The sequence below is a fragment of the Epinephelus lanceolatus genome, chromosome 2 (genome assembly GCF_041903045.1).
Source record: "Epinephelus lanceolatus isolate andai-2023 chromosome 2, ASM4190304v1, whole genome shotgun sequence".
Classification (NCBI taxonomy): Eukaryota; Metazoa; Chordata; class Actinopteri; order Perciformes; family Serranidae; genus Epinephelus; species Epinephelus lanceolatus.
The window spans coordinates 5,588,392-5,608,766 of NC_135735.1; the positions used below are offsets into that span (position 1 = coordinate 5,588,392).

The following is a 20,375-nucleotide window of genomic DNA, read 5'->3' on the forward strand; positions in this document are numbered from 1 at the left end:
ACTGTGCAGTGTAGTGTAGGCTGCAGCATGTGTACTGTAGGCTACAGACTGTGCAGTGTAGTGTAGGCTGCAGCATGTGTACTGTAGGCTACAGACTGAGCAGTGTAGTGTAGGCTGCAGCATGTGTACTGTAGGCTACAGACTGTGCAGTGTAGTGTAGGCTGCAGCATGTGTACTGTAGGCTACAGACTGTGCAGTGTAGTGTAGGCTGCAGCATGTGTACTGTAGGCTACAGACTGTGCAGTGTAGTGTAGGCTGCAGCATGTGTACTGTAGGCTACAGACTGTGCAGTGTAGTGTAGGCTGCAGCATGTACTGTGTACTGTAGGTGGAGTTTGAGTTTTTAAAGGCAGTGTAAAGTGATACTTGAGCACGGGAGGGTGGAGCACAGCAGAGAGGCAACTTCCTAAAAACACATTCCCTCACTCGAGTGTGCGCGAGGCTGTTGTGTTGTCTGAAACTATGTAACTTTGTCACTGACTTCTTCACACACAGATTAATCTCAGCTTCACCGGAGCTGACTTCTCTCCGGCACACACATAATCTGCTGCTTTCACTTTCACAGCGGAGGAGCGGACACTGAGGAACTTTAAGTTTCCTGGATGGAAACGGACAGTCTGCTGACCGGGAGTGTGAACGGAGTCTCCGGGGATTATGGCTCCTCGTCGGGTATGGGGGTCAGAGGGGCCCCGGACAACAGACGGATGTCGTACAGTGTCGCCGGAGGGTCGTGCAGAGTCGAGAGGGGCCCAGGTGAGTGGAGGCGGATCATGACGCGCTCAGGTCGGCGGCGTTTCCTCTGTTTGTTATTCGGTCCCAAATCCAGATGGGGGAGAATATTCAGAACAGCAGCAACACAACAATGTAAAGTCCTCCGTTATAAAGGAAATTAACCCGCTGTATTCAAACTATACCCAAATATAAGCACACAGGTGTCAGCTAAATGTACTTAAAGTATCAGAAACATTATTTTTTAAAGGAAATAATCCCTATCAGCAGGGCAGGTCAAACCTAACAAGGGCCCCTGCAGCAGCACTGAGCTATGTGCCCCAAAGACACCTTCACCACCACCATCACCTGGCAATATATATACTTCATGTTACCTTCAACTGCACAGACTAAACAGATTTATACAGCAGTATGCAGCATGTCAGCATATTATTAGCCCCTTGGCTTGGGAACCAGAGGGTTGCCAGTTCAAGTCCCCATATAGACCAAGCATGGAGAGGTGCAACTTGACCCTCTGGGCACTGCCAGGGTGTCCTTGCGCAAGGCACCAAACCCCCAGCTGCTCAGGACACCCATCTAATGCAGCTCCCTCGCTCTGACATCTCTCCATTTAATACATGTATAGATCTATGTATTTCAGCCCTGTGTGTATGTGACAGCAGCATGGAAAAGAAATGATTTTCCCTCTGGGATTAATAAGTATATCTGTTTCTTCTTCTTCTACTACTTGTTAAAATGATGATGCAAAATTCTGGTTTAAACTGACACTGTTGTTTAATGGTAGTGGGACAGTAAATAGTGGGATCTGCATTTGTATTTATCACAGTCTCTAACATTTAACATCATAGCATTACTTTTTGTTAAATCTGAGCTGAAGAATTAACATTTGCCAATATCAGAAAAAAAAAGTAAAATTAAATAATATATATATAATATATGATAATAATAATAAGATATACTTTATATACTTTATAATAACCCCTAATCACATTTGGGGGCCCCTGAGGCTTTGGATCAGTGCCACTGGCAGATCTAGCTGCATGTGTGCCCGCCTATATTTTTGTATTGGATTGTTATCACTAATACATTCACTTGTAAGTGGCATTTTATTGTTGTACTGGTTTGTAGTGGAGCTAATTGTTAGCCTGTTGGTTTTAGGACTGGTGACTGAGGAGGCCATTAGAGTCAGTGATAATACTAATTTAGGCTGTTGCATTTATGCTCAGTTGTTATTAAGGAGCCTAATGCATGACAGGCAAACATATCCTACACCATCACACCTCCAGCAGCCTGAACTGTTCACACAAGACAGATTTGTTTACGCCACATTCTGACCCTTCCATCTTCTGGATTCGTCAGATGAGGCAACATTTTTCCATCTTCTACAATCAACTTCAGTGAGCCTGTGCGCACTGTAGCCTCAGTTAACTGTTCCTAGCTGACAGGAGTTGAACCCACTGTTATCCGTCTACTTCAAGGCTCTTCAATGCTTGTCTTCATAGCAGCGTTGTAACACCTGGTTATTTGATTAACTCTCACATTTGTGGTAGCTTGAGTCAGTCTGGCCGTTCTCCTCTGACCCCGCTCATTATCAAGGCGTTTCACCCACAGAGCTCCCACTGCCTGCTTGTTTTCTGTCTTCTGGCACTGTTCTCTGTTAACTCTTGAGACTGTTGTGCTTGAAAGTCCAACAAGATCAGCAGTTTGTGAGACACTCAAATTAACCGGTCACACACCAGCAATCCTTCAACACTCAAAGTCACTGAGATCACATTTCTGATGTTTGGTCTAAAGAGCAACTGAACCTCTTGATCAGGTCTGCTTAACTCTATGCACTGGGTTGCTGTCATACAGGACAGGTGTACCTAATAAAGTGACCACTGAGTGTATAGTTTTAAAGGTCCAGTGTGAAGACTTTAGGGGGATATATTTGCAGAAATAGAATATGGTATAACGTATTAAGTATGTTTTCTTTAAGTTTATAATCATCTGAAAATTACAGTCATTTTGTTTTCCTGACTTAGAATGAGTTGTGTATGTCTACATAGGCAGCAGGTCTTTGTCATGTTCACCGCCATGTTGTTACAGTGGACCAGAACAGACAAACCAAACACTGGCTCTACATAGGGCCTTTCATGTTTTCGCGTAGAAGCCCACCTGCACCAAGCAGCATCTGGAAGACACCGATTTGTAATGTGAAACTGCTTTAGTGTTATTACTGGTTTAAATCACCTGGTCTGCTTGTTCAGGAGAGGAAGAGACCTCTGTGGATGATTCATCTCCAGGTAGAAACCTACTAAGCAATGAACGCTGAGGGAATTCTAACTGTGAGAAGTTTCAGCTGGTTGCAATCTGCAATCCTCGCCACTAGATGCCACTAAATCCCCCTAAATCTTACACACTGGACCTTTAAAGCAGAGGTCGGCAACTTGTGGCTCCGGAGCCACATGCGGCTCTTTCGTCCCTCTCCAGTGCCTCCCTGTGACTTAGGCAAAAAATTATATACAAATTAATAACGGCTATTTTTTCACATTTTAGTCTTCATTTTTTTATTGTCGTAAACCTTGGGGGATTCTTACATTCTCCATTGTAAAATTGTGTATCATATGCACAGAATAAATAAATATTTTTGCAGTTCATCAACTAAATTTGCGTCATACGGTCTATCACCTTTTTCATTACAGTTTGCCAATTCTCAATAGCAGTGGCTCATCTTGGATCTCCCTAGCCAAGCTATGGATTCCTGATCGAAAAAAAGTCTTGGAGGACAGTAGAGAATTCAGCAGTGTGGACATATTTTTTTGCATTTACCACAAACCCTGCAAAGTTTAAGTACCAAACAACTATAAATAGCCTACTGCAGAGCAGCCACCTTGTGGTAAAACATTAATAAATGCTCATTTAAACCGATGTTGATCGGTGATTTTAGATTGTTGCTGTCATTATAAGGCACAGATATGTGTTGCAGCTCCAGGCGGATTATTTAAGAGCTTTTGTGGGCCAAAAATGGCTCTTTTGATAGTAAAGGTTTTAGAGCTCTGCTTTAAAGCATCAATTTACAGCTGTCAAATCAGTGCAACTGATTGTAAAATCAGATTAGCACTAATTACACCCAACCTCTTCAACTCTACCATGCGAAAGACAGTACAGACTTATTGTTGGTGTAGAACAGGGTTGTACAATGTAAAGCAGAATGTGGAAAGAAATACACAATTGTCCGATGAGAAAAGTAGATAAATAGGTATTAATCTAATTAAGATATATTGATTTATTGTAGCTTTTTGATTAGTTTTATTCCACTTACTGTGATGCACAAGATACTGAAGTGCTGTGCAGATGAAGTGCGTACTCCCCCTCGTTATGCTTTTTAAAGTTAATTGAATTAAAGCAGCAGTGATGTGTCCTGTGACTCAGGATATTGTGGATTAAACACTGTCATGCGTTTTATTTATAGACCCACTAAGTCCTATGGATGAAATTCTCATGTCGCATCAGGTGTTAAGGTACATGATGTGTCTGTACTTGACTCTCAAAGAGATGGTTCTGTACAGTGATCGTACAATCACACGGTCCATTATCAAAACAAGGGACGTTGTTCAATAGTGGAAAACACAAAAGATGTTTCATATTTCCACATAAATCAACCAGGAGTATATTTTAGTCATTTCTGTTCAAGGAACCCAAAACTAGAGGATAAAAATCATTGATTCCGTCGACTGTGGAACAACGCAGTGTCTTGGGAAATCCTTGTTTCCCTATCTGACACAGAGTCAGAGGAAAAGATCAGTTTCATGTCTGTGTTCAGTATAGAGATAGATCTGTGATGTATTTAGATCACAAAGACTAGAGGCAGGGGGAAACTGCCAGCATAGCTCCATCAAAAGACCGACCATGAGACCATCTTATTAAAATGCTGCATCCTTTTAATTTACGATCTAGACACCAACACATCCCTGAGTCACCACGGATTTGGTTAGTGCCGTGACAATGTGCAAACCTGTAACCTCAGTATGAGGACAGGCTGCTGATAGGGCAGCTAGTATTATTGATTCAAGCTTAAGGTTTTGTTTATGGGTATGTTTATTACCGCACATTTACATCTGAGTGTTGTCGGATTCATGTAAAGGCTGCAGCAACACAATACAGGGAGATAGTAAATGCATGTCTTGTTCTGCCTTTGTAAGAGTGCTGTGACCATCACTTAGTTCACATCTTAAATAAAAACTGTTCCATAAACTTGGAAACCATACAGATGAGCCACACAACTGTAGAGAGACTCTTCTCCTGTAAAAATGATTATTTCCCCTCACAGTCCAGAGCAGAAGAGGTTAAAAACTTTGTACAGTGCCAGCTGTTGCGTCCCACCCAGGGATGACTGAGACATAACATGAGCTACGCCCCAAACTTTCCCAAGCAGCCACAAAGACAACTCATTGCGTGTGCAAACAGTTTGATTTACTTGCAATTACATGTGAGCATACTGAAGAAAATAAAAGAAACCAAAACCAAAGTTAACAAAACAGGCAGCCGAGCCCTACTCCCTGCAACACAACAACATCTTAAGTGTTAACAATCTGTGTACGTATGCTGCAGTGGTCGGCTGGGAGAGGAGGACAATACACCTCCATTGCTGCCGAGCCGACAACATCTTGGCTCTTAATAGGGTGCTGTCATCACTGCCCGCCAGGGATCTGCTCGTCCTGTCACAGACCTATTCACATAGACAGTAGGGGTGCAAGATATTGGATTTTTTTGCCAGTGTCGGTTATGCCAACATTCTATTATTCATTCATTTTCTGGAACCGCTTATCCTCTTGGGGGTCATGGTGGGGCTGGAGCCTATCCCAGCTGACATTGGGTGAGAGGCAGGGTTCACCCTGGACAGGTCACCAGACTATCACAGGGCTGACACATAGAGACAGACAACCATTCACACTCACATTCACACCTACGGCCAATTTAGAGTCACCAATTAACCTGCATGTCTTTGGACTGTGGGAGGAAGCTGGAGCACCTGGAGGAAACCCACACTGACATGGGGAGAGCATGCAGACTCTGCACAGAAGGGCTCTGACACTCAAGGATTTAAACCCCCCACCATGGGTTCGAACTAGGAACCCTCTTGCTGTGTCGCCTCTTGCTGTGAGGCGACACAGCAAGAGGCGACAATGTTAACCACTGCACCACTGATAGGCCAATATATAACAACTTATTTGGCTGTTAACCGATATTGATATCAATATATCCACTTTTTTCCGCACCTAAATTTAGTGATCGTCTTTTCTGTAGTGGAATTAACATCATATTATGCAGCCCACCAGCAGATGGAGACAGGAAATACAGTATGTATTTGTTTATTGTGCAGCATAAGAAGAAGCATGTTGGCCGACACCGATGACGTGCCAATGTTATCGTGCATCCCTAATAGACAGAGACACTCGCACACGCTGATATTTACAGAAAGACACACAAGAACACAAAATACAACCCCTGTAGTAACACAGCAATATTCATCTATGTCAGCAAAAGGCTTTACACGCAGCATGTGACGTGCAAATAGGAATGAATAAGAACTCCAACCAACTTCCTGTAATGTTATTCGTGTACAGAGAACCAGAACCCTTATAAATGGAATTGGAAGTTTGAGCGCTAAATGAGAGAACTGAGAACAGCCTTCTTCCCTTATCTCCTATTTTTTTTACTTACAGCAGCATTTCAGCAGTGATATTGCTTCCTCTCATCTCGCACACAAGGTGCCAAATGTAGTGCGAGTTTTGTGGCCTTTTCCTGTAAGGTCATTAAAGAAAATTAACATTACAGATAAATACCTAAAACTATTATTTAATAGATCAATGAAGTCATTTACTCTGTGTCTGAAAAGGACTTAAAATTCAAAGTTTAAGTTACTCCATAAATCTGAATCATTGTAGCTATGATACAGTATATTGTTGGCCACTTAAATTCATACAGGAAAATATGTATAGATGATACTGTGATGATTTATTTGAATGAATGAATTTTTTTCTAAGTCAGTCAGTACAGGATTTCTCTGACAGTTTCTCTTTTTCTCAAACCTCTACAAGTGTTACTGCAAGTGTGGGAAGAGCAGCTCACACTTGTCCACTGTGGTGTGTGTGTGTGTGTGTGTGTGTGTGTGTGTGTGTTATCTGTGTGCATTTCAGCCGTTTTAAGTGCTGCCCTGTCAATGGCACCCGCCGCCATGACACATCCTGCTATAAAGCTTTGAGTCAGCAGTACCAAATGCGTGTGTGTGTGTGTGTGTGTGTGTGTGTGTGTGTGTGTGTGTGTGTGTTTGTGGTCAGAACTGAGTCATCTCGTCTGTGTCTTCTTTGTAACTGCTGGATGGAAAAGTTACAGTCATTGAACATAATCACCTAACAGCTGTGGACTTGCTTATGCTGTGTGATAACCCTGAGTCTCTGTTAGCTTCTAGTTCGTTTTGCTCTGATCTATTCAATGCTGCTCTATCTTAGGTCGTTCAGCCTCCACATCATATGTTAACACTTGACATTTAGTACAAACTTTACACAAAGAGCTAAATCTGGGGTCGTATTCACAAACACTCTCACAGAGCTCCTAGCTTAGCCTGAACATTTTAGTAAGGAGTCTCAGGTTAGGTGTAATTTAGGAAAGTTCAAGTCTGAGCAAGGAAGGGACAGAAACTTTTTTACCTTAGTGAAGAGGTGTGGTCGACCCTGTTGCTAGGTGTGATGCAGTCTTTTAACAGATGTGATTGGTTGTCACAGACACACCCTCCTGTGAGCCTACAAGGTGTGGACACCCAGTGGAAATGAGATGAACTGCTGACTGTGAAAGTGATGTCATTGTTAGCGTGATCACTCTGCTGATGGAAGGTTGAGACAGACCCAAGTCATCACTGCTGCACTGTTGCATTTTCTCAGCTTTTCAAATATCTGAGTATTGTGATCATTTTATTTGTAGTGTCAGGTGGAAAATGTGTGTGTATCCCTCATGACATTAACCACACATATTATCCCTGCATGATCTGGGGCCGTAATCACAAAGCTTCCTAGTACCAAGAGCTGCTCCAAGTGATGAAATTCTAAGACAATTCTTCCTAGAATTTTCCCTTAAAGTTAAGACTAGGTCCTTCTAAAGATATATGCTATTCACAGAGCACCTTAGACACCAAAAGAGCTCCTAGAATGAGGAGGACTTTTTTTTAAGAGGATTAAGAGTTTCTGAATCAGAGGAGAAAATAGCAGAAAGACAAAGAAGGAGGAGAAATATTCTCCAACGCTGGATGACAGTGAGTAAATTAAATGCTACAGATTAGATTGTGCAGGGATAATATGTGCGGTTAATGTCATGAGGGATACGCACACATTTCCCACCTAACACTGTAACACCAGTAATAAAAAAAGATCACAACACAAAAGTATTTGGAAAACTGGAAAAATGCAACAGTGCAGCAGTGATGACTTGGGTCTGTCTCAACCTTCCATCAGCAGAGTGATCACACTAGCAATGACATCACTTTCACAGTTAGCAGTTCATTTCATTTCCACTGGGTGTCCACACCTTGCAGGCTCTTAAAGCGGTGTCTCTCTGACAACCAGTCATACCTGTTAAAAGACTGCATCACACCTAGCAATGGGGTCGACCACACCTCCTCATTCAGGGAAATGTTTCTGTCCCTTCCTTGCTCAGAATTGCTCTAAGCTATGACTCCTTACTAAAGGAGCTCTCTGAGAGTGTTCTCAGAATGATTGGGAATATTCTAGTAGAGAATATTTCTCTGACCTCTTTGTGTTACGCCATTTCCTCCTCTGCATCTGAAACTCTTCAGCCTCTTAAAAGTCCTCCACTTGACTCCCAACAGTTTTTCACCTTAGGAGCTCTTTTAATGTCTAAGATGCTCTGTGAATAACTTCTGTCTTTACAAGGACCTAGTTTTAACTTTAAGGGGAAATTCTAAGAAAACGTCACAATACTAAGAATTGTCTCAGAGTTTGGGAATACATCCCCCAGTTTCTATTTGCACATTTTTAGCACCACCTCCTTTTTTGTGTCACATAATCTAATTCAGAGCCACTGTCAAAGGCCCAGGTCAAATAAATTCAAACCTCAGCCTCAAGCATGAACTTATTATGTGAATGTTGAGCCCAAATAATGATTTACTCCAAGGAAAGTTGCTCACCCAGCACATATGCAGGAAAAGTTCTTCCTGTTTCCTTCCATGGTCGAGATAACACAGACACCGGTGTCCTCTGGCAGTGCATGGCTGCGGACTTTCTTGGCATATCTTGATATAACTCTTAAAAAATATTTCAAGATAGTGAAAAATGCTCATCACAGTTTTGTAGAGTCACGTGAGGTATTTAGATGAGCTGTTTTAGCCGAATGACAGTCCAAAACCCTAAGATATTCTTTGTACAAACATATATAACAAAGAAAAGCATGAAGTCTTCACAGCCTTTTGATTTTTGTGACGCAACAAACTTTCTTGTAGTGCAGGGATACTCAACTTGTGTTGCCTGGGGGCGCTTTTGCAAAATAACAGTTGGCCAGGGGCCAGTCACTGGAGCGCTAAATAGGTCAGGTTTACGCCAGGATGTTTCCAGGACTTTAGGACATTTGGGGCTTTGCCTGGACCTCTGTTGGCAGTCAGGGGCATCCTCCCCTGGCACTTTGTTGGAAAACAAGCTCTTTTTTGATGCTTTTTATGTTCCATGGCACCTAAAGCCCAGTTTAGTCCAAAGATTTGTGACGAGACAAAAGTGTTTTAGAACGTTGCAGAGAAAAGATGCAGCAGTGAGAACTGGCCGGTCTGAGCTCGACTCAAGCTGGATGATGGTGTCACCTGCAACTCAGCTGGTCAAATTGCTGGTGGATGGTTTTAGAAAGTAAAGCTCATCACCTGTTTTAGGGAAGTCCGCTGGTCAGGTCAAAATGACAGCTGAGCCCTCTGTTTCTGTTCTCCTGGTATCTCACTATCACTATCCTCATTCATATTTTAAGAAGCTACAAATGATATTCAGCCACAAAATAAGTCTGAAAAGCTGCAAATCAGAACAGAAGAACAGAGAGTTGTTGCATAGAGATGATACACTGTCTCATCGAGTTGCATTGGTGTGAACCGGCAGGTTTTTAGAATGTTGCAGAATGACGCATTGACAGTAGTTGCCTGTTTCAACTCGTCTTGTTGTGAATCTTTGGTCTGAACTGGGCAAAAAAAACTCCCATTGTGAATCAACTTATTTTCATTGTGAATTTGACAATAATTGGGAGACCACATGGCACCATGTCACGGGCCACATTTGGCCCATGGACTCCTAGTTGAGTGTCACTGGTCTAGTGCCACTGTGGGCACAAACTTTGTAAGAATAGCTCAATCATCAGGATGTGTTGTCCTTTCTCCAACCCTTTTGTTTTGTTGGGTGTGATATAGATTTCAGTCTCTAGTGTTCTCATATGTAGCTTTAGGCTTTTATCATTGATTTATCTACATATACATTAGTATGCGTGGGGGTGGGGGTGGTTTTGGTGTTTGAGTTGAGATAACCCACAGTTAGAAAAACAAGCCACACCTTTATTAAAGCTCTCTGCTGTATCCCAGCTTCTGTTTTTCCCAGTTTTGCCTCAAGAAAGAACAAACCTTCACCTCAACTCCCAATCCAACCAGTTCTAGAGACAACAACATCTCAGGCAGTTTGTGTTTTCTGTGTCAGCCGCAGAAAGTGTTCTGTTCTTCAGGAGCATTATTAAGTTTCTACTGAGTGAAGTGACACATGGGGATTCAGGACAGTGGAGATCACAGTGCTCAGAGCACGTCAGAGATATTGAAAGATCTTTGTTAATTCTACCTCTGAGACAGAGGAGCTGTTCAGATGGTCTGCCTAAGCTCACTCATCTCACTGTTCACAGATAATGAGGAACTCTACATCCAACAAGCTGTTGTGTTCATCGAGGACGCCATACAGGTAAGAACAGTGACTTTCCTTATGTGTCTCTCTTTTTATAAATTAAGAAAAGGTAAACTGTTCTGGTAAATATTTTGAGCAGCTTCTGGAGACAGTGGAAACAGAATTCAAAACTCTAAAATGTTGTTCTGATATTAATAAGTTGTTGAATGTAAATAAAACTAAATTCATAATATTTGGATATCAAAAAACAAAAGTTGATTATTCCACTACAAATTATCATAAATAATGTTGAAATATAAAGAGTTTATGAAAAAACATTTTGGGAGTTGTAATAGACCAAACTATGCTGGAAACCACATATAAATCATGTGAAGACAGAAATGACAAAGTCTGTTGCAATGTTGCGCAATACAAAAGACATCTTCAACCCAAATTTATTACATATATTTTATTATTAAGTCAAGTCAACTTTATTTATATAGCACTTTAAACATATACAGAATTGATCCAAAGTGCTTGTACAGCACACACAGAGAAAAACAAAAAACAAAAAGTGATAATAGCATAAAATAATAATAAACTAATACAAGACAAAGGAGTAGAAGCGCTGCCGGGTTGAAGTCGTAGTCACATACAGGTGCTCTTTGGATACTTCAGGTGTACTGTGTTTATTCCATGTTGTGAATGGCTCATTGCAAGAGTGAAGTGTCGATCAAAAAATATAAAATCCAAGTCTCCTTCAAAAACAATCCAAGGCACACTGTAGGGTTTGTGCAAAAATTAAAATGCCTTTATTTTACATGGCAATATGGATTAAAAAGACCAATGCATTGGTGCATATTTAGTGTACTAGTTAGGGCTGGGCAATATAGACAGAAATTAATATCTCTGTATTTTGAGACTGACTGGCGATACACGATATGTATGTCGGTATTTTCTATGAAATGAGCTACATGTTCAGTTACAAGTCAAAGCCACATTTAAGATGTCACAAGCACTTTTATAAAAACAGATTGATCAAAATAAAATGTTCCCTGTTTGAAAATAAACAGCTACACAACATGTAAATGATAAATAATAAAATAAATAGCAGGGCTGTACGTTAACGTTTTGCAGAGAGGCCGAGGGAGGGAAGGAGCGAGAGACACTTTGTCCTTGTTACATATGTCTTGTACATGAAACATCTGTGTTGTCTCTGCATCTTTTAAACACATCTGTCGCCTGCATCCAGGTGCTGTCTCAGTGTCACACAATAAACTACAACTACCAAGAAGAACAGCGACAAGCTACGATCCATCTCACACACAAACGAGCAAACAAACACTCAAACAGGCAGCTCTGTCTCCCACACATGCAGCGCAGCGCAGCGCTGTGCAGCACGTGTGCTACTGCGGTAATTTCATTCATGTCACAGACTGATATAGACTGATGTCACACTGCAGACTAATGAATAGACAGATTAAACAGAGGAGCAGCTCTGTGTCTTTCTGAGAGTTGATGGAAGACTTGTGAGTGAATGAGTGTGTGGGGCGGAGCTGAGTGGAGAGTGTGAGAGAGGAGAGATGCACACTGGTATGCGTCATGTAACACACCTTGAACTTATATCAATATAAACGGTGTTGTCCAAATGTATATCTTGCTCAGAAATATATCAATATATCGTACATAGTCAGCCCTAATACCAGTATACTTTACTCTTGCAGTAAGTTCTTTATAAAATGGAATAAATATGTTGTATCATTTGTTTATACTCCCATACATCACCTACTGTGTTTAGGTTTGGGGAAATACATACAAAACATATAGTAAGAATTATAAACAGCTGATTATCAAGAACCAACTAACAAATTATTTATAAACTCACATGCTCTCAAATTTAGAGATCTGTGCGATTTGAAAACTGCACAATTAATGTGTAAAGTAAAAAATAAGATGCTTCCAGACTGTGTCCAGGAGTTGTTCAAAATTAGAGAGTCAGTATGAACCAAGAAGAACACGTACGTTTACAAAAACAAAGATTAGAACAAATGCAAAAAACAAAAATGTGTAAGAGTTGAATGAGTTAATTTGTAGTAATAGTTGAAAATGTCTAAAACACTTCATAGATTTTTTACAGATAAATATTTTAAAATAAGATGATGAACAAATATAAATCCAAGTTATGAACACCAATGTTTGTATATGAAATGTTGTTTTGGACTTTCAGATGATATAAAATATCTTTGGTTTTGCTTGTTTCTTTCATTTTCATTGTATAAATCTAAAATAACAGTGTGAAACAATTAATGTAAAAAGAGCAGGTGCAATAAGCCAAGCCCTCAACCTGCACCTTTTCATTCAGCTTAACTTGCCTTGCTTTGACACTGCTGTAAAAGTATTGACTTAATATTGTTTTTTTTCTTGTGTGTATTTGACTTTTATAAGTTGGAAAATGACTGAAATAAACTAAATTAAAAACTTAATGAACAGACAAAAGCATCAGCAAAACAGAGGATCGTATTTTGGGTAGGACTGAACCTGAGACTTCTTTCTTATATTTTTCATGCTCATCCTCCTTCATTAATTTATATTACTGTGATGTGTCTTGCACAAGAATAACCACCATAAATTAAAGTATGTGAAAAAATACCTTTATTTATGCTTCAGTCCTGTTTTACTAAGGACCACTGTAAAAGTCAGATGAAACTTTTCCCTCAGTTTAAAGGTGTGTGAAAAGTCTTAAATTATTTTACAACATCACACCCTGACAACTGTCTTCTTACCTGTGCTTCCATACTTATAGTATCGGTCCATAAACCACAGAGTGGATGCCCGCTCACTGCGCCTGTATCGATGGTACTATTCCAGGCTATGCCAGTGGTAAGTTCACGACTTCTCACCTGCTTAGAACACATCATTTAAGAATTCAACTGTACCTGAGTTTATGTTTTCAAAGTAAATAAGTTTTAGGGCCACATATCTGACAGAAGCAGCTGACTTGCTTTTTTTGCGCTTTTCCTTTTATTGCAAGTTAAAATGCTGCTGCAAAACCGGCACTCAGGTATTACCTGACCCGCTGCTGAGAGTTTTAGTTTTCAAAAACGCCAGACATGCTCTGACCAGGGTCTGTATTTGTCAAGTTCCTTAGAGTAGAAAATCAGTCCTAACTGCCCAAAAATTCTCAGAGTGAATACAAGTAAAGGATTTGTATTAATATTCTCCATTTGGGAGATAACTCTGATCTCTGCTGATATTTATGTCTCCAGAGATGTCCTAACCAAATAGGAGTAATCACAAAGTGGTGTTGGGATTGAGACAGTCAATGGTAGGAGAGACATATTCCTTGATGACAATAAGAGTCTGAAAAGATACCATTTTGACCTTGTGCAGGATGCAAAAAAAGAGCATATGTGCTCTCTCAACGTAAACTTAGGTCCTCAAAGCTACATTTCTTTATTTTTTCATTTATATATACATATCTATATCCATCTCAGAGTCCTGCACGGGCCCATTTTTGAAAGCCTGCACCCGCCCATACCTGTAAAGCTCAGTATCAGACCTGTTAACCTTTATTTTGCCCAAGTCAAAGCCGCACCCACCCACAAAGTCCCACGGCCTGACTCGCACCTTTGATTAAACACACAAAGGCTACAGTCACTCACGTTAAGCTGGGTTCTCCGTTCTTGATTTACAAATCAAGCCGAGGAAAAGTCGCTTTCACTGGCTGCGATCGATGCCGGGATGGCGATAACAGTCTGCACAATCACTGCCAGGTTAGGAAACATGTTAGCGTGCTCCTTCCACCACCATAAAACTTCACAAGGCTCCTCCTTGGGTGTCTTGAACTTGATGTAGGCTGCCACCTCATTTGCCGGAGTCTTTCACGTCGGTGACAAATGTGATGACAGGGTCAAAGGTTCAACTTGCATCACTGACTTTCAAAATCAAATGAATTGTGGCTTGATAATAGTGGTTTAGATCTCAAAATATTACACGTACACTGCACATCTTTTTCATTTGTTTTATTCTGAAAAATAAAAAATATACTTTTGTATTTTTCCACATGTAGTTCATTGTGTATGTAAACACCTACCATCCACATAGCATAACACATCTGGTGTATGTCTGGTGTTTGGTATAATGTGATGGTCAACAGCAGGAAGTTCATTAATGCAAATGTTACTGTTTTAAATATTATCATTACTTGTGGGAGAGAAGCCGCTCTGTTGTTATCCATGCTGCCTGTTAGTGGTCTGGAAGACACACAGTTGTTTTTCATTACCTGTAAGAGCTAACTTTGGGTGTAGCTGCCATGATGTCATCTATCAGATGGGGCCAAGAAGTCTTTTTAAAATGCGAGTTCAAGTGCTGCATTTAAATTCACCTCTAAACAGTAATTTTAACAGTTATAAGCAACGTTCTTCATTTCTAATTGAGCTTTAGAGGTTTTGGAAGGTCGATACCACGCCACCGTCCAGTAGTCCATCCACTCATCCATCTTTCCCTTCACCAGGGGCTTGGGCCTCATCATTGCCATAGTGTTGCTGCTGGCATTCATAGAGCGCCCGTCCTCCCTTACCATCACCTCAGACCCCCGGCATCGCCTTCGGCCCTGGGAGCCTCCCTGTGGCTTGACCGAAAGCATTGAGATGTTCTGCCTCATCATCTTCTGCATTGATCTCGCTGTGAAGGTAAGAACAGCCAGTGTGGAAAACATTGCAGGTGTCTGGTTAAACAAGAGGTGGATTTTGCAAATGTAATATTTCCAAATAATCTAATTTCTTTTTAAAGTTATTACCTTTTTATTTGTCCATTTGAACCACTGCGTCACTCCGTCTGTTTTGCCCTCAGAGCTACTTGATCGGCTGGGACGAATTCAGGAAGAGCAAATGGCTGATCGGCTACACAGCGGTCATCACAGTCTCCATTATCGACTGGGTGTTGTCTGTCAGCATGGTGTGTGATGAGGTGAGGCTCTCCTCGGGATGCTTCTCTAAGCATATAGTGCTTAGAAGAATGTAGTGCACCATCAAATGCGTTCAAGTTCAAACTTCCAAGGTCATGACTTCAAACATGATGTACTCTGTGTTGACAAGGGTCTAATGAATTCATTTGAACGTTGCAGGACTCACATGGCACCCTGCATCCAAATAAGTCATCTTTTCTTTTCTGTCTTCATCAGAAACTTCGAGTGCGGCGACTCCTCCGTCCGTTCTTCCTCCTGCAGAACTCTTCTCTGATGAAAAAGACACTGAAGTGCATCAAGAGGACGCTGCCAGAGATCGCCAGGTATCTGAGTCCCTCACTCTGTCAGGTCCATCTGAGATCTGTCGGTTTAAGAGGATCTTCACAGCCTCATGTACTGTATAAAACATAATTCAAGCTATTTATTTTTAAACACTTTCTTATGTTTTCCTTTTTAAAGCACTGTGACCACACGTGACTGATACAGGATAATGGTGTTTGCTTAAACTTAGTGGAATATTAGCACAGGTGGAGATGAGTCATAAAGTCAACAAAATGTCTCAGTAACAGTGCTGTGCCAGGTTCTTCAGATAGTCATCACTTATTACTGATTGAAAAAGTAATTCTATTAAAATTACTAATTACTCAACAGCAGTAACTAGATCTAAGGGGGTTACCTCAGCACAGTTCACTTTTCTCAATGTACAGACTGGAACTGCAGTGACACCTGCTGCTAGCTCACTTATCTTCATTTTCATTTCACCATTCAACAAATCAAAAAGCCACCGCTGACTCCAGAGCACTCTCACTTCTGTCAGTGGGTCACTGCTTCTCTATAATGTGACCACAGACTGATGATGATGTACTCTGACTGCACTAACTCGGCTATAGATGTGTTATAGTTATTTCAGGCACAAGTGCTCACAGACAGCGGGCCTTATGCACCAATTTTCTATATGAGAAGTCAACTCCAGAAGCACCAGCTATCCAAATCTGCTCAATCTCAGGTGTGCTGAATGATGAATCCCTCTTCATCATAAATTGAAGGTGCATGGCCAATCGTTTATTAGCATAAGTAACGCCCTGAACGCAGGTGTTGTGTCTTGTGCAAAAAGAATTGGAGTGATGCCACTAAAAAAGGCTGTAAGGTAAATAACGTCAGCATAAATTAAACTAACATACTGTTATCAGAGCATCAGTACTGATCTTTCAGGAAAATTAAAAACCAGCAGTGGCAAAAATTTGTGATGTAAAATGTGTGTCAGCAGAGGGCTGGGGATCAAGGAGCATGCATGATCATCCAAGGGTTTTTATACTCTTAACTGGGATCATTGAACCAGTAGTATTTTTTTTATCCGTGAATAATTCAATAATTAAATAATTTAAAACAGGGATACTCAACTTGACCCCAATTTTGCAAAATGGCAGAAGGCCAGGACACCCAGCATATCAACACAGCACCACTTTATCCTGTTAAAACAATCCTCACAACTCGGATTCATTTTTATGAAAAACCCTTTTGATTCTTTTGATCTGAGGATCCTTCCAGACTAAAGGAATATGAATAACTTACAGGGTAATTGAGGAATTGACACATAATTTGAGGTTGCCAGCAACCCGCTTTTATACATCCGAAGAGCTTTTAGAAAAGAAAAATTGTTTTTTTTTTCTTTTCTTGGTTGAGTACTCTCAAACACTTGTAAAAATTTCTCGTACTTAGGAGAAAAGCAAAAAAAAAGAAAACACTGGTAAATCTCAGAAATCAGTAGGTACGAACAAACTAAGAACAAGTCCTGGATATGAACAAAAATAAGAGGAAATGTGTTCGCACTGTAAATTGCTTCCTGCATGAGGCCCATTGTTTGGTGACTGACAGTTGGGGCTCTGCCAAGACTCCAGTGACTCAGACATGAAGGTCTGCCATTTGTTTCATTCATCAATGCAGCGGATGAGCAACTAGACTTGTATACATGAATTTGTAGGGAGGAGTCAACCACAACTCTTAAAGAGCATTTCAGTGTGAATCATCCAATCACAGAGCTTTAAAATCTGTGCTGTGGACCTCTGACTGTGTGCAGACTTTGTAGGAATCTGATAAAACAGTTTGTTTACTTTGGCTACTTCTCCATAGCAACCGTTGCAAAGGCTCATGGGTATTCTACTATATAGAGCTGTTGCCCATACCTTGGGCCATCACAAGTTGATAACGAGCACCCACAACTCGGTGCTGTTTGGCCTCAGGGGGCCCAAAACCCCTTTTTTGGGAGATGTTTCCGGCAAAATGATGTAAATGCAAATATCAGGGCACTACAATGACATAAATAATCATACAAGTATGAAATTTGGCAAGGGCTATCCTGACACAAAGGGGAAAGAAGTAGAATAAGATTCTGGGGCTTGTTGCCATTTTATTTCAAAATATCAAACACAACATCCCCCCAAAAAATTATTCTTTTTCATCGCTTTGTGTTTCATATCACTGCTTCACTTGTACGTAGAAAACTTTGCAAGTTGATGAGCTTCAGTTTGAGCCCAAGTTGATCTTTCAGTCTCAAAAATTACATTTGCTTTGGCCTAAATTTGTCACTATACCTCAAATCAGAGAAAACAGTGTTAGGTGAAGGTTCAGGCTAACAGGAAATAAAAATGAAACAAAGGTAGCAGAAAACATCATGAGAGATGGACCTGGCTCCCAGCTTACATACTGAAATAAAGAAATATGATTTTCAGTGATAAAGTGAAATGATTAAAACCGATGGCTATTGTATAAACTGATTTGGTGTGTGTTGTCCCATCTGTGCAGTGTCATCTTGCTGCTGGCACTCCACCTCCTCCTCTTCACTATGATCGGCATGCTGCTGTTTGCGAAAAGTGAGGTGAGTTCAGGTCTTTGTGGTCACGCCCTGCTAAACACACACTACTGAACTGTACTGCTGACACTCTGGATTATGCCGACTCGCCCGTGTGTGTGTTTGTGTCTGGACATGTTCAATACTGTGACTGACAGCAGCCATGGGTCACTGTCAACATACATGTCACTAATTTATCATTAAAAAAAACAGTTGCAAAAAAAGAAAAACAAATGAAAAACTTCAGGACGAGACCTCTCCCTGAGTGAAACCTGGTCACAATAACAAACACAATCAGTTCTCAGTTGCCTGCAGCGTGGATTATCTTGCAGCCTGTTTTGCCGCTGTAGCTGCAGCAGTCTCTCTCAGTACTGGACCAATTTCAAAATCATTGTCTCCATTAGTCACTCAGGCACAAAAACATGGGAAAATAGAGTCCAGGTTGAACAGTACCAAAGTTTCCCTGTAAGGCTTCAGGTCTGTGAGGAAGAGGTGAGTATATGAAGACATTTAAATACACTAACCCTGACGACCAAACAGTTTCCAAGAACTTGTTTGTAAGAAAACCTCTGTGAAAATCCCACCAACATTTGTAGTGACGCAAATGACAGGAAATCCTTCCCTGGAACACAGCCTTACTCAGCAGTACGTCATGTGGTTCACTCTATTTGTCTAGACAGGGACGAGACATTAAAAAGAAAAGAAGCACAATATGGTTTATTTAATATTTCTGCTTTTAGCTACTTAGAAATAGAAGAAAGTGTCGGTGGGTATCACGGATAATATTTGTTTGACTTTGTTGAAATCAGCTGTGGTTTGAATCCTAATATCAATAAGAGCAATACAATACAATACAAGGTGTGAGTCCACTAATCCTTCTCTCTGTGTTTGTGTTCAGGATCCAAAGAAGAACGGGGAGTGGAGGTTATACTTCAGAAACATGCGCAGTTCCTTAACGTCTCTGCTGGTGCTGCTCACCACAGCCAACAACCCAGATGGTACATAACCAGTCACAAGATAAACAAGCATGTTTGTTGATTACTGTTAATTGTTTGTGTGGTGTAACTCTTGTCAACATGTCTCCTGTCCTGTCACAGTGATGATCCCTGCTTACTCCCTGAACAGAGGCTTCGCCATTTTCTTCATCGCCTTCAGTGTGATTGGTAAGCAGTGATTGTGTGTGTCAGCTCAGCAGCTTTAAAGGTCGACTCTGTGATCTCTTTGAAAAGGAAACACCCACTCAGCCATTTGCAAGAAGCAGTGTCTAACGTATGTTAGAGCACTGATAATAATATTAATAATAATAACTGAAAGGGAGAGTTTGGATTTTTGAAGTGGGGTTGTATGAGGTGCTTATCCATTGTCAGTGTGTCACCTACAGTAGATGACAGTCTGCACATCCCCAGTTTGGAGAAGCAGGCAAGAGTACTGCTGTGGACGCCACATTAGTTTGGTTCTGAAAGTCACACAATAACACAACCTTACTGACCAATCAGAGGCAGCAGGAGACCAGCAACTCCTTGTGTTCTGCAAGGGAAAATTCAATGTTTCTGTTGGAGGAGTCTGGTGTCTGTAGACAGGGGCAGAAGCAAGACATGTTTTAGGCTCATCAAAAATGACCACCCAAAAAAAATAAATATCAGTTTAAGTATTTGCTATATTTAGATTATTTTAAATGCTTTACTTTGCTGTCGGGCAGTCCCTTCTGCCAGGGAACTGGAGCTGTTGTATCGCTCTCTTAAAAGCCACCAGACTCCTTTGACAAAAACAGCAAATTTAACTTGCAGAACAAGAGTTGCTGGTCTGCCACCTGCTCTGATTGGTTAGTTTGTTTGTGTTATTGTGTGACTCTCTGATCTAAACTAACATGGCATCCACACCTGTACGTTGCCCAGCTTCCGTGCCGGTTAGGATGTCAAAGAAATATAGCTAATTTTGAAGCTCAG

At 40.9% G+C, this 20,375-nt stretch overlaps 1 protein-coding gene across 1 annotated transcript in view; it reads left to right on the forward strand.

Annotated features, from left to right (window-relative positions):
• The first annotated feature begins 352 nt into the window (after positions 1 to 352).
• tpcn2 (two pore segment channel 2) overlaps positions 353 to 20,375 on the forward strand; it is a 36,350-nt gene continuing 16,327 nt past the window's right edge. The window contains exons 1-9 of the mRNA XM_033631562.2: positions 353 to 752; positions 10,638 to 10,693; positions 13,419 to 13,495; positions 15,129 to 15,306; positions 15,467 to 15,583; positions 15,798 to 15,904; positions 18,384 to 18,456; positions 19,328 to 19,427; positions 19,527 to 19,592. Of these exons, the coding sequence (XP_033487453.1) occupies positions 602 to 752; positions 10,638 to 10,693; positions 13,419 to 13,495; positions 15,129 to 15,306; positions 15,467 to 15,583; positions 15,798 to 15,904; positions 18,384 to 18,456; positions 19,328 to 19,427; positions 19,527 to 19,592 (925 nt within the window). The 5' untranslated portion in view covers positions 353 to 601. The remainder of the gene's footprint in view (positions 753 to 10,637; positions 10,694 to 13,418; positions 13,496 to 15,128; positions 15,307 to 15,466; positions 15,584 to 15,797; positions 15,905 to 18,383; positions 18,457 to 19,327; positions 19,428 to 19,526; positions 19,593 to 20,375) is intronic.